The sequence below is a fragment of the Stomoxys calcitrans genome, chromosome 2 (assembly GCF_963082655.1).
Source record: "Stomoxys calcitrans chromosome 2, idStoCalc2.1, whole genome shotgun sequence".
NCBI lineage: Eukaryota > Metazoa > Arthropoda > Insecta > Diptera > Muscidae > Stomoxys > Stomoxys calcitrans.
This window is the reverse complement of record NC_081553.1, coordinates 104,459,574-104,487,196: the sequence shown is the minus strand read 5'-3', so window position 1 is coordinate 104,487,196 and position 27,623 is coordinate 104,459,574. Positions and strand designations below refer to the sequence as shown.

Here is a 27,623-nt window from a genome sequence, read left to right as displayed (position 1 = left end):
ATACTAATCTAGTCAATCCGTTTGTAACTCCTCGAAATATTCGTCTTAGACCCCATAAATTATATATATTCTTGATCGTCATGACATTTTAAGTCGATCTAGCCATGTTTGTCCCTCCGTCCGGCTGTCTGTCGAAAGCACGCCAACTTTCGAAGGAGTGAAGCTAGCTCCTTGAAATTTTACACAAATACGTTTTATTGGTGTAGATCGATTGGGTTTGTAAATGGGCCAAATCGGTCTATGTTTTGATAAAGCTGCCATATAAACCGATCTAGGGTCTTGACTTCTTAAGCCTCTAGAGTGCGCAATTCTTATCCGATTTAGCTGAAACTTTGCAAACAACTGTGCCAAGTACGGTTAAAATCGTTCTATAACCTGATATAGCTGTCATATAAACCGATCTGGGGTCTTTGATCTCTTGAGCCTCTGGAGGCTCCTATCCGATTTAGCTGAAATTTTGCGTTAGGTTTTCTGTTATAACTTCCAACAACTGTGCCAAATATGGTTCAAATCGGTCCAGAACCTGATATAGCTGCCATATAAACCATTCTGGGATCTTGACTTCTTGAGCCTCTAGAGGACGCAATTATCATCCGATTTGGCTGAAATTTTGTGCAACGACTTCACCCAAGACCTTCAATGTATTTGTCAAATGTGGTCTTAATCGGTCTATAACCTGATACAGCTCCTCTATAAACCCATCTCCCTATTTTACTTCTTGAGCCCATAAAGGGCGCAATTCTTATTTGATTTGGCAGAAAGTTTACACGTAATGACGTCTCTTATGGTCTCCAATATTCAATTCAATTATGGTACGAATCGGAGCATAGCTTGATAGAGCTCCAAAACCATAGCAATTATTGTCCTTTAATCTTTGTTTATCTGAACAGGGATATCGGGAAAAGAACTCGAAAAATGCGATCCATGGTGGAGGGTATATAAGATTCGGCCCAGTCGAACTTAGCTCACTTTTACTTGTTATATAAACAGTTGCACCAAATAAAGAATGCCACATGCTTCTCTATCTCTAAGCAGAACAAAAGTTTATGGTGCACCAGGTACCTGACTCCTGCGAAGATCAAACTTAGGGCGATCTTCGCCGCAACACACCACAACACACAAAATGCAGGTGCAAGAACTTAGGATGGAGAATGGCATTCTGCAACTCTTTCGGGGCACTCCTACTTGCCCAAGAGGTCAACGCCGTCACCGTACACTATACTATATGACAAACCAGGCTTCCATAGGTGAGAATCGGCAGCAAACTTCCAGTATACCAATGGTGTCACTATCATAGATAGACTTTGTTGAAAATATTGTCAACATGCGGAGTTAATTTTGTGAACGTATGTTGTTGATTTTACACAACGACCGTTATGAATGAAATGTGTATACATACCGACCTTAAGTTGAAAGCGCATTTTCTACGTACATGGGGGTCTGTGGTATAATGTAGTAGGTTAGGTAGCAAATGCAAAGTTGCCCATGAACATTCCATAAAGGAACATGGTATAACTTATCACATAACAATGGTGCTGTCCGATTCAAGTTAAAGTTTAATGATATGGGAACTACTATTTTAGCCAGCTACGACCGGCGTGCCTGAGTGCGACTCCTTTTTGGGGAGAAGTTTTTAAATGGCATTTGGGTATGAATGACACCTTAATGGCGTATAAGAAATCATGATCCACTAACCAGTCAGTGATTTGAATAACAACACACACTTGCTCAACTTTCGTAAGTTCTTTGCTATGCTATTCTTTGAATAGAAAGCATTGAATAGGATCTCGAGATGGAAGATGTTCAAAAATCAGGAAAAAAAATCATATCTGTAAAAAAAAAAATAAAATTAATTTTTTTTCCAAGAGAAATTTTAATATTTTTTTAAATAAAAAAACTAGCAGAAGTTGATTTCTATGGAATATGTTATAAAAATAAAATTCCACAGTAATTTTTTTCTCAAAATTTCAGTTGTATGCAAATTTGTCGTTTGCGTTTTCCAAGGTAAGCAACTAAAAACATGTTTTCCCAATCAATATACCCATCATCAGTGGTGGTCATTTCTGCCTAAGGCCCCTGGGGAACATTGAAGTAAACTTACTCACTCACTTTGATCAACAACTAGATAAAGTTGTTGTTGCGTTTTTTCTTTGCACTTTTGTTGTGTAGCTTTTGCCATTTGTAATAATATTATGATACAAAAGTATCCCATAATAGAGGCGAGGCTTTGCAAAACTTTTTAAACAAATTCAACTTCTTCACTTTCATCTCCACCCATATCCACCTCTCAAGAGCCCACTTTTTGCAGGCTACCATTGGAAAGGACGACAAAAGTTTATATAAAGCTTGAAGCAATATTTTACACTGCTACCTTATTCTTTTTTTTCTCCTTTGTGATATGAAACCTCATTTCATGTTTTGAGTCTAGCAAATCGACCAGCGACTGACTTTAGATACCAACCGATTCAACAGTCGAAGGGAGGAATAGAGCAAAAAAAAAAAAAAACAGAAAACTTCACAAACATAAACTCAAACAACAAAAAGGAGAGAGATGGTTATATATTCGCCCTTAAACTTTGTTCTAGATTTCAAACAAAAGAACCGAGAAAAAAGCCGAGAAAAGAAAACACAAAACATAAAAAATGGCATAATAACTTGTTTATACAAAAACAGAAAGCGAGAAAAAGAGAAACTTTTCATACAGCAGATAATTGGTGCCCGGTATCGATGATGAAAGAGAAGTAGACTATGGCAAAGGACCATAGTGTGGTGTGTGTGTATAGGCTAGAGCCAGGATATGCGATGTGGTTTAGTTGTTGGTTTAAGAATATTGCGGATATATGCTTTTCGTTTGCCATGCCTTGTTATTGTTTCAAGTTTCCAGCATAGAGATGCTTAGGTATGAGAGGAGAAGCGGAAAATATGCTGTGTAATATCCCCTAAAACTTGTTAACCATCAATAAAGTTCTAATGAGAAGTAAATTAGAAAAAGTGTTTGCAAGTAATGCGGTAGCAAGGCTAACATAGAACATAAAACGAAAAATAAACAATGATAATGAAAATCACGAGATATGAGAATTATATGAGCTGGTGCTGAATTTTGTACACCCTCTGCTTCAAAGGAACACATTCACCGGCATGAAAACCCTTGCTGGTACATGTCATATGGGGGAGCCCTAGCACCACACTGATTGGCTGGTCCTGCTTGAGCAACAGGGCGAAATATGGCACTGTCACATCGTCTAAGAATGTTATGGAGATTTCAAATATGTTATGGCCCCCTTCGTCCAATATAATGAGTTGGTGCCAAAAGAATGACAAAGTTAATATACCCAACATTCTTTGAGTAAAAATATACCGCGAGAGGTCTTTAATTAATAAAAACTTGTAACGATTCGTTATCGACTCGTATATAATACAACTTTTTGGGCTGTGGCCGAAATTTCCCCGAATATTATGCTCATTGACTTTATTTTTTCCATATTAAGACAACCGTGACCACTGTGCAGTTATCATTTCTCTACCCACTGTGCCTCAGTAAATACTCATACGCCAGCCATAGTCATCCGAACATAGATTTGTTCATACAAACATACGCTGGTCTCGTTTACCAGCAAATCGTTGCACATATCATTATTCACGGGCTTACCACACAACCATCCGCACATATGTTTGTTAATATAAACAAACGTTGGCCGTGGTTATCCGCGCGGTTGGCGGATATTCATACACACTGGTAATAAAGGTATACTGGTGATCTCATTGACTTTCGCTAATCGACGTCTTTTTGACATGAGAAGTGGAATATATTTCTCACTTGGTTCATTTGAGAGTCTGTACTTAATGTCCCACCTTTCTGAGGATGGGCATGAGTTGCTCGAGCAGACGTAACCATTAGAGGTGCAGCATAGTCCGCAGTCGTTCACTCCGAAGCCCTTGAAATTTTAGCGATTCGTTTGCTTCTTAACGCGATTCGTTCGCTTCCCAATGCAATCCGTTTGCTTCCCAACGCGAACCGTTCGCTTCACAACGCGACTCGTTTGCTTCCAAAAGCAATTCGTTCGCTTCCTAATGCGATCCGTTCGCTTGCCAATGCGACTCGTTCGCTCCTAGCGCGATTCATTCGCTTCGCTACGCGATTCGTTCGCTTCGCTACGCGATTCGTTCGCTTCCTAACGCGATTCGTTTGCTCCTAACGCGATTCGTTCGCTTCCTAACGCGATTCGTTCGCTTTCTAACGCGATTCGTTCGCTTCCTAATGAGATTCGTTCGCTTCCTAACGCGCTTTGTTCGCTTCCCAACGCGATCCGATCGCTTTCTAATGCGATTCGTTCGCTTCATAACGCGATTCGTTCGCTTCCCAACGTGACTCATTTGCTTCCTAACGCGATTCGTTCGCTCCTAACGCGATTCTTTCGCTTCCTAACGCGCTTCGTTCGCTTCCTAACGCGCTTCGTTCGCTTCCCAACGCGACCCGTTCGTTTCCCAACGCGACTCGTTCGCTTCCCAAAGCGATCCGTTCGCTTCACAACGCGACTCGTTCGCTTCCCAACGAGAACCGTTCGCTTTGTAACGCGATCCGTTCGCTTCCCAACGCGATTTGTTCGCTTCCTAACGCGACTCGATCGATTCCTAACGCGACCCGTTCGCTTGGTAACGCGATCCGTTCGCTTACCAACGCGATCCGTTCGCTTCCCAACGCGACTCGGTCGCTTCCTACCGCGACCCGTTCGCTTCGTAACGCGACCCGTTCGCTTCCCAACGCGACTCATCCGCTTCCTTACGCGACTCGTTCGCTTCGTAACGCCATCCATAAGCTTCCTTATGCGACTCGTTCGCTTCCTAACGCAATCCGTTCGCTTCCCAACGCGACTCGTTCGCTTCCTTACGCGATCCGTTCGTTTCCCAACGGGACTCGTTCGCTTCCCTACGAGACTCGATCGCTTCCATCCTAACTCTGCTCTTATATTCACAGTGCCCAGCCAGAATATTTGTGCTGCCCGAGGTTCACGCCCAAGCCATATCCGAACCCGGATAAGCCCACGGCTGGAAGTTAACCGAATACCAGCCGAATCATCCCAAGAACCATCCGTCCGATTGCTGAAGAAATCTACTGAATAACAGCCGAATCATCCCAAGAACCATCCGTCCGATTACCAAAGGATTCTACCGAATATCAGCCGAAAGATCCCAAGAACCATCCGTCCGAATACCGAAGAAATCTACTGAATACCAACCCAGCGGCTAAACACCCGAAATTTGACACCTATTGGCCGAAGCGCCGCACTGACTGACACCAATCAACGCACTGCAACTTAGAGCTTAGTACCCCATCGTGTAGTAACTGAAGTATATTATCAATAAAACCTAGATTGACGTTACAAACTTACCACAATTTCGTTTTGTTAAGGAAATAACATGAATTCGCTTACCTGAAAATTTAAAAAAATATTTAATTAATAAAAAAAGGTTTATGCAAGGTGACACAAACAAAAGGAAAATCTAAAAAACTTTATGGAACACAAAAAAAAAATAAAGTTCGGACGGGCCGCATCATGTATATGTTCCACCATAGATAGCATTTCTCAAGATCTTTAAAACATTTTTCTTAAATAGATCGGTTTTTATGAGACCTATATCAGCTGTTGAGCCATGTTTGGACAACACGAAGCATGACTGTTGCAAGTCAAGACAAAAGTTCGTGTTAAGTTCGGCCGGGACGAATCTTATATACTCTCCGCCATGGATCGCATTTCTCGAGTTCGTTGAGCGGTATCTCTTTTTAGGCAAATAAAGAATAATGAATGAGAACTGTTATGCTATCGGAGCTACAACAAGTTATAGTCCGATTCTGACCATAAATGAATTGAATGCTGAATATTGTAGCAGTCATTGTGTAATATTTCAGTCCATACGGATAAGAATTGGGCCTTGTAGAGGCTCAAGAAGTTAAATCGGGAGATCGTTTTATATGGGAGCTGTATGAAGCTATAGATCGATTCAGACCATATTGGATACGTATGTTAAAGGTCATGAGAGAGGCCATTGTACAAAATTTCTGCCAAATCGAATGAGAATTGCGCATTCTAGAGGCTCAAGAAGTCAAGATCCATGATAAGTTTATAAGGCAGTTATATCAGGTTATGTACCGATTTGAACCATACTTTGCACAGCTGTTGAGAATTGCACCCTCTGGAGGTTCAAGAAGTCAAGACCCAAGATCGGTTTATATGGCAGCTATATCAGGTTATGCACCGATTTAGACCATACTTAGCATAGTTGTTGGAAGTCATAAAACAACACGTCATGCAAAATTTCAGCCAAATCGATTGAGAATTGCGCCTTCTAGAGGCTCAAGAAGTCAAGACCCCAGATCGGTTTTTATGGCAGCTATATCAAATATATAGCGATTTGAACCGTAATTAGCGCAGTTGTTGGAATTGATACCAAAACACCACGTGCAAAATTTCAGTCAAATCGGAAAAGAATTGCGCCCTCTAGAGGCTCAAGAAGTCAAGACCCAAGATCGGTTTATATGGCAGCTATATCAAAACATGGACCGATATGTCCCATTTACAATACCAACCGACCTACACTAATAAGAAGTATTTGTGCAAAATTTCAAGCGGCTAGCTTTGCTCCTTCGGAAGTTAGCGTGCTTTCAACAGACAGACAGACGGACGGACAGATTGACGGACAGACGGACGGATTTGGCTAGATCGACATAAAATGTCGCGACGATCAAGAACATATATACTTTATGGGGTCTCAGACGAATATTTCGAATAGTTACAAACAGAATGACGAAATTAGTATACCCCCATCCTATGGTATATAATCTCTGAGTATAGCACAATCCACGTCTTTTGGGTATGGAGTAAGGGGGAATGAAAGAGCAGACGATTTGGCAGTGAATTCCAGAGGACTACCGTCAATAAACTTGGTTAACCCGAAGCCTTCGGGTCAACGCAGTCCGAGTTAACGGGAGGGCTACGAACGCGCATTTAACACAGCGCGGAGCAGCGAAACGGTCGGTAGGACGACAAAAATCCTACGGTGCGATCCAGATCGCGAGAAGACGAGACTATTACTGAAAGTTAGTAAGAAGGGGGGAGGTAAGCCTTCGGTATCATAACGGGACACGTAGGAATAACGGGACACGTAGGAATACGAGCTCACTTATGCAACAAGCCGATTACTGGCTAAGGTGTACGTCCATAGTGGTATGGGGCGGATTACTATCCGCACCCTTTTTTCAGCCTTATGTGAATCAATAAAAAATATTTACATAGAAAACCAGTAAGGAAAAGCAAAAGTCGGGCGGGACGACTTTATTATACCCTACACCACCGAGAATATGTACTATATGGTACTTATGTTGAAATTTAATCAGACTTTCATTTTGCATAGCTATTGAAATATTGAGTGGAAACTTTGAAGATTTTCTTACGATAGGTCCTAAATTGTGGCTGAAAGATATATACGGGAGCTATACCTACATTTAAACCGATTTCTATGAAATTTTACACACTTATGAGGATGTTAAATGAAACAGCTGATGTAAAATTTTGGGGCTAATTGTGGCTGAAAGATATATACGGGAGCTATACCTACATTTAAAGCGATTTCTATGAAATTTTACACACATATGAGGACGTCAAATGAAACAGCTGATGTAAAATTTTGTAAAGATCGGACCAAAATTGTGGCTATATATGGGAGCTATATCTAAATCAAGCCCGATTTTGACAAAATTTTGCACACATATGAGAACGTCAAATGAAATACCCCATGTTAAATTTTGTAAAGATCTGATCAAAATTGTGTCTTCTACGGCCTTAAAAGGCCATATCAGATGAAAGATATATATATTGGGTTGCCCAAAAAGTAATTGCGGATTTTTTAAAACTTAGAATTTTTTTCTAAAGCAAGCTAAAAGTAACAGCTGATAACTGACAGAAGAAAGAATGCACTTACAGAGTCACAAGCTGTGAAAAAATTTGTCAACGCCGACTATATGAAAAATCCGCAATTACTTTTTGGGCAACCCAATATATGGAAGCAATATCTAAATCTAAACAGATTTTGTTCAAGTTCAAAACCTTTTGTCCTTGGGCCAAACAAAATTGCATGTGCAAAATTTTGTGACAATCGGACATCAAGTGAGACCTGTACCTTGATCACAAGAATACATGGACAGACAGACAGAAAGAGAGTCGGACATGGCTAAATCGAATCAGGAAGTGATTATAAGCTTTCTTTTTCATCAATTTGATAAAAGTGCTGATGAAGTGACATGGCATACCAGAAATCATGGTACACTAGCCAGTCAAAGTGTTATGAATAACCACACACACTCTTGTTCAACTTTTAAAAGTTCTTTGCTATGCTATTCTTTGAATAGAAAGCATTGAATGTGATCACAGGGTGGAAGATGTACGAAAAATCACGAACAGATTGTAAAGATCAAAATATGAATAAAATCTTGTAACAATGCTAAACTTTATGGTAGCAAAATTTCCCATAAACATTCCACTTGGGAACAGTGAAAAATCTTCAATATGAGAAAATCTTAAACTTTTAAATAACTTTTCCACTTCACAGTAATATGTTCACCTGAGAATTTTCAGCCTTATCAGTGCGCTCTCAAATTAATTAATTCCACGAAAATTGAAATGTATCAACTGATATCCCAAAAGTTAGCTACTCGTTTTTCCACTTTTAAAGTATTTGCTCTTTCCCTGGAATATTCCCTTTTGACAGTTACTGATATTTTACGACAAGCATCTCCAAATTTAATCTTTCGCTTTAAAGTTTAGTGCAAAAGCATAGGGGCAGCTACAGTAGCATATTTTCACATCAAAACATATCGAATTCAACAAGATTTTCCTTTCAAAAGGTATTTAATATTAACCCAGAGAAAAGCTGTCCATGTCATACTATGTTGGGCATTAACAAGAACAATTTTTTCCAGGAATTGTACAGATTTGGGAAAATGATGATAATGATGATGCTGATGATGCAATAGATGGTGTGATGACGAATGAGAACAACAAATCCAAAAGGAAATCACATCTCTACTTCCGATTAATAATAAAAGATTCATCAGAACGCGTCAAAACAAAAGCAAAACAAGGAGGTAACTTTACACTTAGAAAAAAAGTTTTTATGTACAATAAGGTGGGTCAATATTTTTAAACGACAAAATAGTTGTCAAACTGGTATTCTATAAGGAAATCTATGAATATTTGCCAAAGAAACGATGGGTCTTAAATCAAAATCGAGCTTCCGGTTTTGAACAACAAAGTCCTTCCGATGATTGGTATGTTCAGATGTGTAATAGCACATTCTATACCAAGTATCTAGCAAGTAGGATGAAAATTGTGGCTTCCAGGGGCTCAATACATAAAATCGGGATATCGGTTTCTAAGGGAGCTATATCAGGTTATAGACCGATTTGTATCGTACTTGACACAGTTGTTGAAAGTGACAACGAAACATTCCGTGTAAATTTTTAGGAAAATCGGAAAAAAAATTACCGCTTGTAAGGTCTCAAGAAGTTAAGTGGAAGGAGAACTTAATATGGGTGATATGTACAAATCTGAACCGATATGGATCGTTTTCAATGCTCAAAGTATATGTGCAAAGTTTCAAGCGGTTAGCTTTACGCGTTCGAACGCTATCGTGATATCTACAGATGGGCGATACGAGGATGGACGGACGAACATGGCCAGATCGACCTTGAATGATTTGAGACGATTAAGAACATTTATACGTTATTGGGATTGCAGATCCATATTTCGAGACTCAGAAACGGCTAAACCGATTTTCTTGACATTTTAACTGATGGTGCATTACGATGCCATGGTGAAAATAGGGTACTACATTTTTTGATATCTGAAGGGGGAGCGGACCCTCCCCCTTACCCTAATTTTCAGAAACGCCACATCGCGGAGATGGATGGTGCGATTTAAGCGAACTTTTGTGTGCTCTTTTATAGTAACCCACAAGCGGTTAGCTTTACGCGTTCGAACGCTATCATGATATCTACAGATGGGCGATACGAGGATGGACGGACGAACATGGCTAGATCGACCATGAACGGCGAAACGATTAAGAACATTTATACGTTATTGGGGTTGCAGACCCATATTTCGAGACTCAGAAACGGCTAAACCGATTTTCTTGACATTTTCACTGATGGTGCATTACGATCCCATGGTGAAAATAGGGTACTACATTTTTTGATATCTGAAGGGGGAGCGGACCCTTCCCCTTACCCTAATTTTCAGAAACACCTGATCGCGGAGATGGATGGTGCGATTTAAGCGAAATATTGTGTGCTCTCTTATAGTAACCTACAAACAAAAATTTGGTATTCAAATTTCGGATGGGGTACCTAGGGGGGGGGGGGGGTCCGACCCCAAAACCTACCAAATATGTCAATACACCAATCACGACAATATGGGACTCAAATGAAAGGTATTTAAGATTAGAAAACGTATCTGCTATCCAATTGTCGGATCAAGTGCTAGGGGGAGCACCCCAAGCCCCAAAACGCCTCTAAATCGGACATATTTACCGACCATGACAATATGGAACTCAAATGAAAGGTATTTGCCAGTAAAATACGAATCTGATAATGAAATTTGAGACTAAGTTTCTGGGGTCCACCCTTGTCACAAAACACCACCCATAAATAAAAGGTATTTGAGTGTAGAATACGACCAAATGTTTGAGGGGCCAGCCATCCCCGAGAACATACCCCAAAAAAGACAAATTTACGTCCATAGCAATTTGGGACTCAAATGAAAGGTCTTTGGATGTAAATCACGAATCTGATATCAATGTTCGGGAAAAGAGTCTATTTGGCCACCCCAACCCCATAACACCACCCAAATAGGAAGTATTTGCTGACAATTGCAATATGAGGCTCAAATAAGAGTTATTTTACAGTAGAACACCAATCTTGATATATATTTACAAAGCCAAGTCACTGAGTGGCCGTTCCATCCCCCAAAACACCACGCAAACCGGTCATGTTTGCCGACTCTGGAAAAATGGAGCTTAAATGAAGGGTATTTGGGAGTACACAATGAATCTGACATCAACATTCGGGACCAACTGTCTAGGGGACGTCCCACCAGCATAACAACCCCCAAAGTAGGACGTATTTGCTTACCAAGACAATTTGGGTCTTCAAGACATTGGAGCTCGATATTCAAAGCTTTTAGGGACCATACCCCAAACCGGACAAATTTGCTGGATTTTTCAATAAGGGGTTTAAGTGAATGGTATTTGAGATTAGAAAACGAATATGATATCCAATTTTGAGGCCAATATAGGGTTCAAATATATGAGATTAGAGCACGTTGCAGGTATATTTTCAGGGCTTAGTGTTTGGGGGACCACCCCACTCCCAAAATACCCCTAAATCGGCCATATTTACCTACCATATCAATGTGTGGCTTAAATGAAAGGAATTTGGGGGTAGAACAAGAATTGATACCCACTTTCGGGACCAATTTTCAGGGGGTCCATCCCTTTCCCAAAATACCCTACAAACAGCAATTTTTTGCTGACCATCGCAATAGGGGGCTCAAATAAAGTTATTTGGGAGAAGAATACGAATTTGATATCCAAATGTAGGACCATGTATTTTACCCCCAAAGGGTAAACATTTTTCGACCATGCCAATATGTGGCTCAAATGAAAGGTATTTGAGATTATAAATCGAATTTGATAACCAATCTTGAGGCCATGTGTTTGGGGGACGCCCCATCCTGTAAACTCCCCTCAGAACCAATTGCAATATAGGGTTTAAAATAATGGTATTTGAGAGAAGAGCACAATGCTGATATTTTTTCAGGACCAAGTGTCTGGGGGACCACCTCACCACCTCACCCCTGAAAACACCCCTAAATCAGACATCATGACAATATCGGGCTGAAATAAAGTATTTTAAGAATGGAGTACACCATTTGTTTTTTCTTGCGGTTTCCAGTCTAGGATAGTTCTCGCATAGGGTACGATCCTACCAAGTCCATTTCCTCTTCGGGATTTCTACATCGACAGGCGAAGTGTTTGTTCTTATTTGCAGTTCTTCATTTGAAATGCGGTGTGGCCAAAAATTCAAAGTATTTGTCAAGTTCCAAGTTGTACAACCATATAATAAAATAGATTTCACACTACTCTTGAAGTTCCTGACTTTTGTATTATGTGAGATGTCACTGCATCTCGAGACTGTTGAGTTTAAAAAAGGCGCTTCTAGCCTTGTTGATACGCATGCGTATGTCTGCCTCTGATCCTTCGTCCTTTGTTTTTTTGCTGCCAAGGTAGGAAAAGTTGTCAAGTCATTTATAATGAACGGTGTCAAATTTGATGTTCCTAATATCGTTTCAATTTCGCAATAACTTGTGTTAAGATCATAAGCGCAAAAAGGGGGTTGGCAAAGCACGCACCTGAAATGTAGTCAATTGCCCCACCATATGTAGTCAATTACCCCAAATATGTCGGTCCTAAACTGGAGAATTAGTTACCTGTCGTAGTTCGACCTGGATCAATTTAATGACTTTTTAAATGTTTTCCTTTTTTGATTGCGTAAAGAGCAGTCACTATGTTGAGCAGCTCAGTGGAGTGCGGTTGGTTAACTCGAAAGATGACAATATTTAAATTTCTGCTTTGATACAAAAATACTTGTCATAAGGCAAAAATCATTAGAGCAACGGAAAAATGGCTGCCAGGTACACGAAAATACAAAATCCAAGGCACATACATTGTTATGCAATATTTACGAAATAAAAAAATATCAATTCCAAAATAGGTATTTAAATGTGTGAAAACAACAACTGCCATAAGTTTTATTTTGTTTTATTTATTGCATAACTCATACAGCAGATCATAATACAAAACCATAATGGAGTTGGGCAAAAATGGAAGGTTTTTAATGTAATTGTGTACCATAACTTCGAAGTAAATCCATATGAACTCTGAAAGAGTTTGAATTGCAAATGCAAATTTTGCCCATGCACATTCCACTAAAGAGGCAAACTTCTGCTTCAACCCACAAATAGATGGATTTCTCATGATCGATTTCTCTTATTCATGCAAAATTGCATAATTCGCATAACAAACTGCGGATAAATCGTATAATAATTAAGACACCTTGCAATATTTTAGTCTATTACAAATGAAATGATGATTTGAGAATACTACCCACCATTCTCTTATTGCTGGTAAAGATTTTTTTGTGAAAAATCTTAAAACGCAAAGCTTTTCTTTTATGAGTGTAGTAAAATCCTGTTGACTACCTTTAATTTTTTATCCGGAAAAAGGATGTTTTTGATTGGCAACATCGTTTGGCTTTTAACCATGGCAAAGAAAACGATGAAGAGGAAAACTGATGTCACCATAATTACAAGCAGCAATCTGAGTAAATGGCACAATACGTACGTTCAACATGGATGGATGGAATAGAATAAACACAGGCACAGACTTGCACACAGCATTCCCTTGATAAGGAAACTGTAGCAGGAATCCTTTGATAAAGGATAAATACATTAACAGTAACAGAAAAATCATTGAAAGCATGCCCAAGAAGAGAGTGAAAAAAACACAGCTGCTCTGCAAACCGAATCTAATGGACATTTGTAAAAGGTAACGATGCATAGGATGAGGGCATTAATGCCCTCCCTCTCCCTTCATAGCATTGTAGAAATTCTCCGCTTCCTATCGGCCAGCACAAAATCAAAACTTCAAAATTCCATTTGAAGTGATTTGTCACATTAATAATGCATTTCAATTAAAATTCTGTTCACGGGGCTCCATATACTGCTTTAAAAGTCTAAGAACGGTAACAAGGGGAGTATAGAGGAAGAGGAAAACAATTTTCAATTGTAGGAAAATCTAATCTGCTTTATGCTGTACTGTACATTCTATGCAAATGCAAGAAAAAATGAGAAGTAAATGTTTTTGAAGAAACTAAAAGGAGTGGAGTTGGAAAATATGATTAGGCCCTTAAGGTGCTCAGGAAGTGAAATTGGGAGAACGGTTTATACGAGAGTTATGTCAGAGCAAATTTGGCACAGAAGTTAGAAATCATGACAGAATATTGCTTCTTCCGTCTCGGCAAAAGCATGCATATAATTAGGGCAAGACCAATGAAGCAACCCTTCACTCCCTAGTCGGCTACAAAATGGGTTATCTCGCTCTCAAGGAATGTAGAATAGTAGCATTTTTTGTCATCAAAAGAGCTTTCAATATAATGTTAAACTTACATCAATTATGAAGGAACTGGAGTTTCTGGGGATCGACAGTACCATAAGAAGGTTTATTAATAACTTACTAAAAGATATATTACTCCAGGCTTGGGATCTGTAGATCTACAAAGATGTTTTAGCAGGGGGACACCTCAAAGAGGTGTTCTGTAAAAGTGGTTGCGTATGCTGATGATGTGGCTATTGAGGTTAGGGGCAAGTTTCCCAGCACCTTGAGAATTATACGCTAGGAAGCTCTGCGTACTGCGGCGAAGTGGGCTACCGAAAGTTGGGATAGATTGAAATGAGAGTGCGTATATTAATCCGCCCCATGCCACTTTGGACATACACATAAACCAGGCTTGTTGTGCGCTCTAAAAACTAAAAAGTAACCTCGAAAAAGAAAATTTTTTAAAATTAGGAATTCGGTGCTACATACAAGAGTCTGGTATTGTGTCAACACATATGTACCGATATCTGTTAACCGCAAAAGCTGTGCAATGGCTTAGAAAATGCTCCAACGTCTCATCATCTTACCCACATGCCCTACACATGCTATAACTTTCCTCACTGATTTTCCATAAGTTAGCTCATAGTCCTATGTGTCCCGTTATGATACCGAAAGCTATACTGACCCACATGAAAATTTGCGCAAGTACGATAGCAATCCGAATTAGCTATGCAGAAAGGCCGAAAAAGTCTTGGAGATAACATATGACTGGGCTAGACCAAGGGGTCCCAATGTTGACCCAGAGATAACAAAAATCTGCTTGTTCCCAAGGAAAACAAAGGTAGGCCAATTTGACGCACCACGTTTCTTCAATAGAACAATTTCGATATCTGGCAAGGTCAAATACTTAGGAGTGATCTTAGAAAGGAAACTTAATTGGAAATGATCTTAGACAGGAAACTTAATTGGAAGTTCAGTAGCATACTGAGAGGCTCACAGATGTTGGGCACTATGTATTGTAGATGGGCAGTAGGCTCGAAATGGAGCCTGAATCCGAGGATAGTGCACTGACTCTACAGGAGCGTGATTAGATCATCACCTACTAACGCCTAACTTGCATTTACTTACTAAAAAGTGCAACGTAAGGATGATACAAGAGGTTCAGAGTGATGAGGACCTCGCCCACTGGAGACTTTGCTAGATATCATAGCTATACAGATTAGGTGTGAGGGAGCCACTGCGGCTATGAGCTAAAAGGTGATGAGAGAATGGATGGGGGATAGGAGCAGGTCAAACAGTCTTTGTAAAATCGTGGCGACGACAGGAAACCTGGAAGGAAAACAAGAGGTTTCTGATCGGAGAATTGAGATGTCTTCTTGTTTGTTTCTCTTTTGAGACGAGCTCAATGATCGGGGATTGCAAATTGAAAAGGAAAGCCAAAGATAGCAAAACACACTAACCACTATGTGACGCGTTTCGTCTTTGGTTAGAAGACTCTTCAACCATAGAAGGTGTGATGGCTTCAAGGGCCGTGCATTGGTATGTTGCATTTGAAGCGTATTAATTGCGAAAATGCATCTATGATACAATTACCACATTAACCACGCTCGACAACCCTGTCTATTAGCTGTACTTTTCCCAATGCATGTATTTTTGTGTAATGACAGACGTTTTTTCTGTGTTAATTACACTACTTTCGTAGTACATATGGTTCTGTGCATATGTTGGAAGTTGTATTAATGGCTTCGAATGCTAGACAACGGCAACAACTCTCGCTGTTGCTCCGTGTGCCCAGGTTCAAACCCCGGCCGGGCTCTGCCGAATTTTTTAATTTTTCAAGTTTTTTTTTTTTGCCTGTTAGGGCGAAGATCATTAAATTTTACAATTTTTGGTGATTTCTCTTTCGAGGCGAGCTCAATGATCGGGGATTGCAAATGGCAGAGGAAAGCCAAAGATGTCATTTGAGCTCGAGTGCAAGACACAGCTGCCAGAGGCACAGTTTTGGTTTGACGGAACTCTGGTATTACTATCTAGACAAATAAATGCTAAAGGACAGATTAGCCCTGACGGTCTTTATTAAAAACCCAGAGACTGAGATCTGCTTTAGACTGCATGACCATAATAGGTTCTTGCAGGTGGAGATCCGGGCGGTCACGGAATACTGAGGTGGTATGGTGTTAACATGAGGACGGCGAGAGTGAACATCTTTAGGAATGGTAAACTGGCCACCAGGGCTAAAATAACCAGGACGGTAAGGCAAATAACAGTTCTGGAGTGTAAGAAGGAGTTAAAGGCCTTCTCTGAGGATTGCACAATCCGCATCGTTTGGGTGCCGGACCATGGTGGAGTAAGGGGGAATAAAAGAGAAGACGATTTGGCAGTGAAGACCATAGGACTGCCGTCAATAACCTTAACCGAAGCCTTTCGGGTCGACGGTGTCCAAATTAAGGACGTGGTGTAGATCAGCGAAAGGGTCTGTGGGACGACCCTAAGACGAAAGTCCTATGACGCGATCCGAATTGTGCGAAGTCTATTACTAAAAGGAAGTAAGAAGGAGGTCAATATAGCTTTCGCTATCATAACAGGATACACACGCGGAGACTTGATTAATGCCCACCACAAGGAGAATTCCTTCCTCCTTCTCCTCGCTGTGGAAAACCTCCCGTTTCTTGCCTAAACTTGGTTTTGCTTGTTTAAGACTTCCATCGCGAATTTGCCGCCCCTTTCCATGATAAGGACCGTCGCCTTTGTGAGCTGGGGGATGTCCATCTTTTTCACCAGGTCAAGCTTTACGCCCTCCCAGGGAATGTGGATACGGGCGACGTAATTCCAGACGGTATCAATACATTCTGCTGACGCAAAGCGCAGCGTTAAGATGTCCCCTCTATAGTCGCAGCTGAACATTTGTACGGATGGACCCTCTTCAGAGTTCAACACATGTTCGAAAACCCGTTCCTCAACCAGATCCTCTACTTGGAACCGATGACCTGGTGGAAACCTACCAGATGCGCTGCCGACATCGATGATTGCATAAGTTAGCTCATCTCTGTTATGCTTCCTTGCCATTCTGCCGTAAGAGGGCGGCTGCTTACCTTTATTAGCGAGCATCTTCCACTTCCGTGATGGCTGTAGCGTCTTTTTGGAAGGCAATGTATATATCAGCTACATTAAGTTATTGACCGATATGGACCGTTAGAAGCCATAGAAAAATACCACCTCCAAAATTTCAGGCAAATAGAGCAAAAATTATGCCCTCCAGTGGTTCAGAGTGTCAAATTGGGAGACCGCTTTATATGGCGTCTATATCAGGTTAACAACCAATTTAAACCATAATTGGAACAGTTGTTGGAATCATACCAAAACAACACATGCAAAATTTTAACCAAATTGGTTAAAAATTACGCCCTCTAGAAATCTAACGGGAGTTGGAAATGATACCAAAACACTGCCTGTAGAAAAATCGGATAAGAATTGTGCTCTCTAGAGGCTCAAGAAGTCAAGACCCAAGATCGGTTTATATGGCAGCTATATCAAAACATGGACTGATTTGGCCCATTTACAATCCCAACCGTTCTACACTAATAAAAAGTATTTCAAGTGCCTAGCTTTAGTTCTTCGACAGTTAGTGTGCTTTCGACAGCCGGACATGCCTAGATCGACATAAAATGTCATGATGATCAAGAATATATAGACTTAATGGGTCTTAGACTCATATTTCGAGTTGTTACAAATGGAATAACAAAATTACCCCATCCTATGGCGGAGGGTATAAAAAGATACAGCTGACACATAAATTTATCTGCCGCTTTTGGATTTTAAGCATTTAAAAGCCGCATTTATTACCCGATTTCGACGAAGTTTGAAACAGTGAGTCCTTTTAAGTCTCTCTAATCCGAATATGGTCCAGATCAAACCTTATTTAGATATAGGTGTCGTAAAGATCAATTTAGAGTCTAAATCCCATATGAAGCGAAGTTATTGCCCGATTTTGCTGAAATTGTGACTTGTATAAGAGTTCTAGGGACCTGTCAAATAACATCCAAAACAGCCTATATTTGGATATAACTATGGATATGGTAGTGGAGTTTTAATAAAATAGGATGATCAATATAATCATGGTGGTGGGTACCTAAAGATCGGCACGTCCGAACTTAAAAGTTATGGTATGTTCATAGCATGTCATAATGGGGTGGCACGCAACACAAAAAGACTGGAACCCCAGCACAACACTCGCACCAAGCGCCCGAAAGCATCCATGATTAATGGTGTAGTTATTCTCTTCCATCGATCTATTGCATCGAATCGATGGCTGATCAATGCCAGGGCACATGACATCCTTATTCTCGACCATCCACCGATATCATCATCCCCACGGCTCACCTGTCAGGGCACATGGCATCCTGACTGTCGACCATCCAACGATATCATTATCCCCATGGCTCACCTGCGCTCTAATTTCGCCCTTTGTTGTAAGGTATGATCGACGACCCACCCCCCTCGGGACCAATCGCAATACTCGAAACCTACCACACTACTCAGCGTCGCACATTGGGAAAAAATCGAAAAAAACTAATAAAAAATATTGTGTGAGAACGGGTAGAGACATTTGGAATGGTTAGGGCTGAGGTGTTACCGAGTTCGTATGCAAAATTTTAAGACCCTAGGTAGTCCGGGAGCCTCTTGGCAGGTCCGTAAAGTTAGTCACTTCGGTACTCTGAAAAATTGTTGGGACTGCCAAATCTTCATTTGTGGTTCGATTTTCAAAAATCTTTTTATGCTGAATAGTGCTCAAAAATCCCTACAAAATCCCACAAAATCCCTAAAGTCCGCTTGAGGTATACAATATCTCCAATGGTTTTGGAGATATTCAACTTTTAACTTTTTTGTTGTTGCAATTGTGATCTAGATCTGTTTTGTATTTTGCAATTTACAATGGCATTTGTGGTTCGGTTTTAATTTTTATACATGACTAGCTGACCCGGGCCTGCTCCGCTGCGCCTTCTTTTACTTTATATGGAACAAAAGTTTACTTCGAATATTTATTTTCGACAATTAAAGAGCTTTTAGTGAAATACCATGCTACGAAAATATTGGTTGCCCAAAAAGTAATTGCGGATTTTTTAAAAGAAAGTAAATGCATTTTTAATAAAACTTAGAATGAACTTTAATCAAATATACTTTTTTTATAATTTTTTTCTAAAGCAAGCTAAAAGTAACAGCTGATAACTGACAGAAGAAAGAATGCAATTACAGAGTCACAAGCTGTGAAAAAATTTGTCAACGCCGACTATATGAAAAATCCGCAATTACTTTTTGGGCAACCCAATATATATCGGATTCGTGTTCCACTCTAAAAACCCCGAATATTGATATCAGATTAGTGGTTTACTCCAAAAGACCTTTCATTTGAGCCCCATATTGCTATTGTCGTAAATGTGTCCCCCTTGTGGGATGTTTTTGGGGAGAGGCGGCCCCCCAAACACTTGGTTCCATATTTGGATATCAGATTCTAATTCTACACCCAAATACCTTTTATTTAAGCCCCATATTCCCTTGGTTAGTAAATAAGTCCTGTTTGGGGGATGTTTTGGGGAGGCGGTGGACTCCCAGAAACGTGGTCCCACATTTGGATATCAGATTCGTAATCTACTCGCAAATACCGTTCATTTGAGCCCCATATTGCCATGGTCGGTAAATATGTCCGATTTAGGGGTGTTTTGGGGTTTTGGGTGGTCCTCCTAGCACTTGGTCCGACAATTGGATATCAAATACGTTTTCATATCCTAAATACCTTTCGTTTGAGTCCTATATTGTCGTGACTGGTCTAAATATATGTTTGGTAGGTTTAAGGGTGGGGCGGCCCCTCAAGGTACCCCATCTCAAATTTGGATACCAAATTTTTATTTTTAGGGTACTATATGAAAGTACACAAAATTTCGCTTAAATCGCACCACCCATCTCCGAGATCAAGCGTTTCTGAAAATTAGGGTAAGGGGGAGGGTCCGCTCCCCCTTCAGATATCAAAAAATTGAGTACCCTATTTTCACCACGGGATCATTGCACCATTTGTGAAATTTTCAAGAAAATCCGTTCTCACACAGCGTATTTTTTTATTATTTTTTTCGATTTTCTTCCACTGTGCGTCGCTCGAGCCCGCACGGTATATGGGGCTCTCTCTTTTTAGATCAATTTTGATCTTTTAACACTTCTCTGCCCTCCTCCCATCTCGGAAATACCACAACTGTCTCCCTCGGGTGTGATCATTTCGGGAGATTTTACCCCCACCCGCCCCCTTTTTTCGTGCTTCCTACCGCCCAGTTATGGCATACTTTGACCATAACTCTTAACACGCTTTGCCTTGTGTCCATTTGATTTTCAAAAAAACAATTCCGCATGTTTATTTTAAGCTGTTTTGCCATAACTTTAACCGATTTATTATTCCAAGAAACTTAACATGATGACTTACCTTCTCTAGCTTTTAAGTAGACCGTATTGGCCACAATATTCTCTAATTCCATTAGTTCCAGGTTGGCGGTTTTTTATTGAAACTCAGGCCGCACTCGAAAAATTCCAATCAATAGACTTCAGATGATGTCGGGCGAAGGGGAAAAGAAAAAACAAAAAAGATGTACGACGAAAACAAATTTCAATAAGAACGGCCGGGACACACAACAGATGATGATGCTACTGCTGACAAAGACAACAGCGACGTGGACGATGATGGGGTATGCAAAGGACAAACAGCCAATAGCCGTTGTTGGGTGCTATTGTATGTTGATGATGCTGCTCAATATGAAGATGACACAGTTTACGCACTTATGAGCCTAAGTACTGTTTTTAGCCTCTTTAAGGATGATAATTTTTTTATTTTTCCTACGACAAGTATGCACGAGCCCAGGGGATGACAGTGGGAAAATGTGAAAGCCTTTGTGCTTGGTTATGCTAGAGGCGGCGGCAGAAGTTTTGCTTTTGCCTGGACGACAGGCTTTATGCGAAGGTGACTGTTATGAAATGCGTCTTCCGTTGTGTTTTTCTGTTTTTTTCTATTTTCCTTGGTCCTTGTGTATGTTGCTTTTTGTTTGGCTTATTCTTATTTTTACCTTAAGTCTTCCACTTTTCTGAGTTTCTCAGAAATGACAATAAGCAGGCTTTCTGGGCAGGCGAATACATGTGTTGTTGCTTTTGTTTGCTCTTGGGGTTGTCTTTGTTAGTTTTGCCGGAAGCAAGCCAACTTTGCCCCGCTTAGGTATGCCACGAGCAAAACTTCCGGTTTCTAGTGTCCCTTTGGAAGCTACTTTTGCTTGTTGCCTCAAGTTTTTGCTTTCAAGCCCAGTGCTGTCGCCAATGATGACCTCCCTTGAAGCTAGAATACAGGGCTGACAATGTTATCATTAATTTGTTGGCTTTGTTGAAACGTGGCTCTGGCTACCCCTTTTTTTTTGCCAATTGAAGACAGTTTGTCCGTCTGTCTGTGTTGCTTGTGTACGTGATTATGTCAATTTCCCATATATTTTTTGGTGGTTGGGTAGGCTTTCTCCCCGCTAAGCTGTGGCAGTCATTTATAAAAGTCCTTTTGTATATTAAATCCTGCTTAGAGGATACTTTTTTTTCTGCTTCTTTCTTTTATCTGTGCCCACGTTAAGAACTTCTATATCCGTTTGGTCCTTTAAGACAACAATAAGAAAAGACTATTATTTCACGTCCTGTTTTCTTTGCATTCTTTGCTGGCGTTGATGGGCAAAGGGTGAAATTGTGCGTTTATGTGCGATTTATTACTGCGTGCCCTGTGCTGGTTCGTGGCTGCCACTTTTCATATCCTTGTGGGGCAACCTTCGAACGGTGCGTTTTTATTTGTTGTGTGTGCGTAAATCATAGCCGTTGTGCTTGGTACGTGTTTTTGCCACCTTTTGATGTATGAACACAGGGGGGGCGGGTGGGTAGGGAATAAAGCTCGCTCTTCTCCTCGACACTTGGTGTGTGTCCACAAATTTCAATTTATTTCTTTATTTTTCTTGGAAGTTTGTTTGTTTTCCAAGGAAATTTGTTGGTACCTTCGTCTTCATTGCCCTCATTTGCCAACTGTCAATTTGTAAAAATTTCGTGCTTGTTTTTATGACAAAATTATGCAAAACTCTTTTTTGTGCCCTCCTCTGTCTCACATACGCACCAATGATTATGGAAGGAGGTTCTGTCTGTTCCCTTCTGTCCCTTACAGCCCACGAGGATTCTTCTCACGAATTTGATATTCTTTGTCCGTCACAATGTTGTTGTCCTTATTTTGAGTTGGTTGTTTACTACTTAATCCACTTGATTCCATGGGCACACGTTGATTAAATCTGCTCGATGCTCTGCAAGAATATGACAAGAATACAGAAAGAGGGGGAAAAATAAATTAAATTGCCACGATAGTATTGATGAAATTAAGTAATATTGCAAAATATGTAACGGCTAAAAGTTGCAAAGAAAAATAAAAACAAAACCATAAGGCGACAACGAATCAAGGCTCCCTAAGAAGGTTTTGTAGAATAACTAAAACAAATTTGAAAAAATAATTCTCTAAAAATGCTGTTTCTTTGTTTGTTTATCATACAACTCAAAGACACCAAAATCGTTCTAGCAATTTTTCTAAAATTTCCAAAGAATGTAGAGTGCGAAGGGGAGACGGACGCTTCCCCTTCAACCGTGATTTCAATAATTCAGTTCTCTTTGATGGATGTATGGATTACAACTAATCTTATTTGCATTCTAATGGTAAATCAAAATTTTGGTTAACAATTTTGGGGTTAAGCAACCTGGGGGAACGCCCCTCCCTAAACCCCCCAAACGCGGATTTTGACCGATTGCGACAAATAAGGTACCAAATGGAAGGTATTTGGGAGCAGAGTAGGAATCTGATATAAAGTTTTGGCCCTATAAGTCTGGGGAGTGTCTAACCGCCCAAAAAACTCTGAAGGAATATAGACTCAAGTTGTGTCGTGCCCCTCCCTAAACCCCCCAAACGCGCATTTTTCCGATTGAGACGCACAAGGTACCAACTGAAAGGTGTTTGGGAGTAGAGTACGAATCTGAAATAAAAGCTTGACCCCATAAGTCTGGGGAGTGTCCAACCGCCAAAAGCGCCCGAAGGAATATAGACACAACTTGTGTCGGCATGTTAAGCAACCTGGCGGAGCGCCCCTACCTAAACCCCAAAAGCCGATTTTGACCGATTGGAAAACATGAGGTACCAAATGAAAGGTATTTGGGAGTAGAATACGAAACTGATATAAAAGTTTGACCCTATAGGTCTGGGGTGTGTCTAACCGCCAAAAACCCTCTGAAGGAAAATAGACTCTACTTGTGTCGGTACTTTAAGCAACCATTTTGACCAATTGAGACAAATAAGGTACCAAATAAAAGGTATTTTGGAGGAGAGTACGAATCTGATATAAAAGTTTGACTTTATAAATCTGGAGTGTGTCTAACCGCCAAAAACCCCCTGAAGGAATATAGAATCGGCTTGTGTCGTCATGTCATAAATATCTGTAAGATGGAGGGACACAAAGGTAATTTCCGTTCCAAAGGCTGGAAACCCGTACCACGCTAAGGCGAAAGCTTTTCGTCCTAAGAGAAAGAAATCCTTTATGCTAAAGACCCTCGAGAGTTGGATGTATACAAGGATGTTTTTGTTGTAGCCACATTTTCATGTGGATGTAGCGATTCTCGTCAAGCTCTTGTATGTGAGCAAGCTCGTTCCGGTCCAAAGGACCGAAAGCCACGGGATCAATTTGGCCATTGGCTATTTGAAGGCTCCAATAACTTGCCTTGTCAAATCGACATAGGCACTCAGTATTTTTGCAAGAGCTGGTGCCGCCCGGTCTCTCACTGAGACTCTCCACTCGAAAACGCTGATGTTTCGCGACTGCCGTTGCAGCTACTCCCCCTGGAGAATTCCACTATCCGCAACCTATGGACGCACCCGGTAGCTCGCAGCTAAACTTCTCGTGACAGCAATGAACACCACACAGATCAGATCTCGATGATCCAGCCTGTGTAGTGCTCACAGCTATCCCGTGCCAGGACACAAAGTGTAAACAATTCAAGTGATCACATTTTTCTTGTTAGAGAATATTTTTGGCCTCTAGCATGGAAATATTGATCTGATAACCTACTAAGTATACATATTCTTCATCGTTTTGACACTCCAAATCGATTTATCTATATGCCGATTTATCTATATCTACGAAAGAGTAAAGCTACCAGAGATTTGTAAATGGGACATACCAGTCCATATTTTGATATAGCTGCCACATAAACCGATCTCGAATCTTGATTTCTTGAGCTTCTAGAGGACGCAATTCTTATCCGATTTGATTGGTAAATTTTACATGAGGTAATTTGTTTTGACACCCAATAGTTGTACCAAGAATGCTCCAAAGCGATCTATATCCTGATATTATTTTACTTTACTTTAATTGGTTATGACAGAATATTTGTTCCACTAGCCGAACGTAAAATAGCGTTCCAAGCGCCTCGATCTTCTGCGCTCATTCTAAAATCTCCGACACAAAGTTTCGAGGTGTCTCCCATCACTTGATAATTCCAACGGGCTTTTGGTCTTCCCGGTTTGCGTGTACCACCTTTTGCCTTCAAAAGACTTCTTTGCTGGAGCTTCTTCATCCATTCTGACAACATGACCTAGCCAACGCAGACGTTGTATTTTGATGCGTATAACTATGCTATCGTCGTCATACAGCTCATACAGCTCGTGGTTCATACGTCGCCTATATTCTCCTTTAACGCAAATTGGTCCATATATTTTACGAAGCATCTTTCTCTCAAACACTCCAAGTACTGCCTCGTCTGCTTTCACAAATACCCATACCTCAGAATAGCACGGGTAGTATCAGTGCCTTGCATAGTGTAATCTTCGTCTGTCGAGAGGTGGCCTTGTTTCTAAACTGCTTACTTAGTCCAAAGTAGCATCTTTTTGCCACTATTATTCTTCGCTTAATCTCAAAACTGGTGTCATTGGTTTCGGTTACGGCGGTGGCGAGGTAGATAAAGTTACTGACTGTCTCAAAGTTGTGGTTCCCAACTTTCTCCATGTTCTTTATCTGCTCGGTTGTGCAAGGCTTTTTGGGAGTGGAAACCATCCATTTCGTCTTATCTCCATTTACTGCCAGACCCATTTTCACTAACTCTCTTTCGATGCTTTCACAGGCTGCAGTTACTACTTCCGGTGACCGACCTATAATATCGATATCGATATCGTCGGCATAGGCGAGTAGCATGTGCTCTTTTGTGATCAGAAAAAATTCTCAGCGGTTGTTTTTCCCTACTAATGCTGGCAGCATTTTTGAGGTACTATGCCATGTAAAACTTCTCTCCAAAGAGGTGTCGCACTGCGGCCCGCCGTTTGGACTCGGTTATAAACAGGAGGCCCCTTATCATTGAGCTTAAACTTGAATCGGACTGCACTCATTGATATGTGGAACTTTCATGGGCAAAATTTATTTGTATTTGTAACATCAGGTTCTTGACCAATTTAGACAGTATATGCACAATTGTTGGAAGTCGTAACAGAACACTACTTGCTTGCTAGTTTCAGTCAAATGGGCGCCCAATATGTCAAATCGAGAGATTAGTTAATATGACAGCTATATCCAAATGTGGACCGATATGGTCCATTTGTAATCCCCAACGACCCACATTACTAAGAAGTACCTGTGCAAAATTTCAAGAAGCTGGCTTTACGTAGAGACGGACGGACATGGCTAGATCGTCTAAGAATGACTAGAACATTAAGAATATATAGATAAAAGTGATTTTTTAACGATTATCTTTTTGACAACACTACTCCTTACATTCCAAGACTGTTCGTCCGTCCTGGTTGTTATTGCCCTTATAGCTTGTTTACTGTCCGTAAAGATGTTCATACTCGACGTCCTTGCGATAACACCACACCATTTCACGCATTTCGTGATCGCCCGTATCTCCGCCTGCAGGACCGTAGTATGGTCAGGCAGTCTAAAACAGATCTCAGTCCCTGGGATCTCAACATAGACTCCCAGGCCCACTCTGACCTCTAGCTTTGATCCATCTGTTTCACATGATCTTCCAAATGGCATTACTAGGGTTCCGTGCACCCAAGATTGTGCCGCTGGCAGCAGTGCCCCGTACTCGACTTCAAGTGTCTTCTCAGATATCCGATCAGAAACCACTTCCAGGTTTCCTATCGAGAACTGCTCCTATCCTCAATACATTCTCCCATCGACTTAAGTCTCATAGCCGCAGTGGCTGCCTCACACATAATCTGTATTGCTATGGGTCGGATATCTAGAATAGTCTCCAGTGCCCTAGTGGGCTTGGTCCTCATCGCTCCGCCTATGCCAACACAACATGTTCTCTGAACCTGTTGTATGGTCCTTATGTTGCACTTTTCTCCATAGCAGTCCAACCAACCACTGAGGCGTAAGTAAGTATTGGTCTAATCATGCACTTGTAGAGCCAGTGGATTATCCTCGAATTCAGGCCCCATTTCGAGCCTACGGCCCGTATACATAGTGCCCGACATCTATGAGCCTTCTCAGTACGGTACTGAATATGAAACTTCTAACTTAGTTTCCCGTCCAAGATCACACCTAAGTATGTGAACTTGTCAGATATCGAAATCGTTTTATTGAGGAAACGTGGTGCGTCAATTTGGCCAACATTCGTCTTCCTTGTGAACAGGTAGATTTTAGTCTTATCTGGGTTAACATTGAGACCCCTAGGTCTAGCCCAGTTGTGTGCCATCTGCAAGAACCTTTTGACCCTTCGACATAGATGGTTCGTATCCTTACCCCTTAGAAGAATTATAACATCGTCTGTGTAGCAGACGGGTTCAGACCCCTCTTCGATCAGCATCCGTAATAATTAATTTATGGTGGTCATCCATAGGAGTGGCGATAAAAAACACTATACCACATTAAACCACGCTCGTCACGCCTTGTCTATTAGCTGTACTTTTCCCAATGCATGTGTTTTTGTGTAATGACAGATTTTTTGTGTACAAAATTATACTAACCCGCAATTCTTGTCCGATTTGGCTGAAAATTTGCACGTTATAAATATACCATGGAAGGTATTTGCCAAATCGGTCTATAACGTGTTATGACTCAATATAAAAACCGATCTCTCGATTTGCCTTCCTACGAGTGCAACTAACTAAAAAAGGGGTCTAGAAACCACCCAAAACGGTGTCGCACTGCGACAGGCCGAACAAACACTGCTATAAAAAACAGATGCCCAGCTCACGAAATTCTCCCATACATTTGTGGTTTCACTTCCGTCATCTGAGCAGTTAAGGATATTCAGATCTGCAGCCACATTTTTAATCCTTCTGTAATTTGCCCTATAGCTTCGAGTGGGCATAAAGCATCCACAATCATGATTTC

At 40.8% G+C, this 27,623-nt stretch overlaps 1 protein-coding gene and 1 long non-coding RNA gene across 3 annotated transcripts in view; both read right to left on the bottom strand.

The window, feature by feature from the left end:
• The window catches only part of LOC106092777 (G protein-coupled receptor kinase 2), a 299,371-nt gene extending 278,404 nt beyond the window's left edge, over positions 1-20,967 (bottom strand). For both annotated transcript variants that reach the window (XM_059362081.1, XM_059362082.1), the window contains exon 1: positions 20,672-20,967. In XM_059362081.1, coding sequence (XP_059218064.1) covers positions 20,672-20,723 — 52 coding nt within the window. In that variant the 5' untranslated portion in view covers positions 20,724-20,967. The remainder of the gene's footprint in view (positions 1-20,671) is intronic.
• Positions 20,968-22,487: 1,520 nt separating this feature from the next.
• Positions 22,488-27,623, bottom strand: part of LOC131994924 (uncharacterized) — a 235,973-nt gene continuing 230,837 nt past the window's right edge. The window contains exon 4 of the long non-coding RNA XR_009396966.1: positions 22,488-22,553. This is a non-coding gene — a long non-coding RNA (uncharacterized LOC131994924). The remainder of the gene's footprint in view (positions 22,554-27,623) is intronic.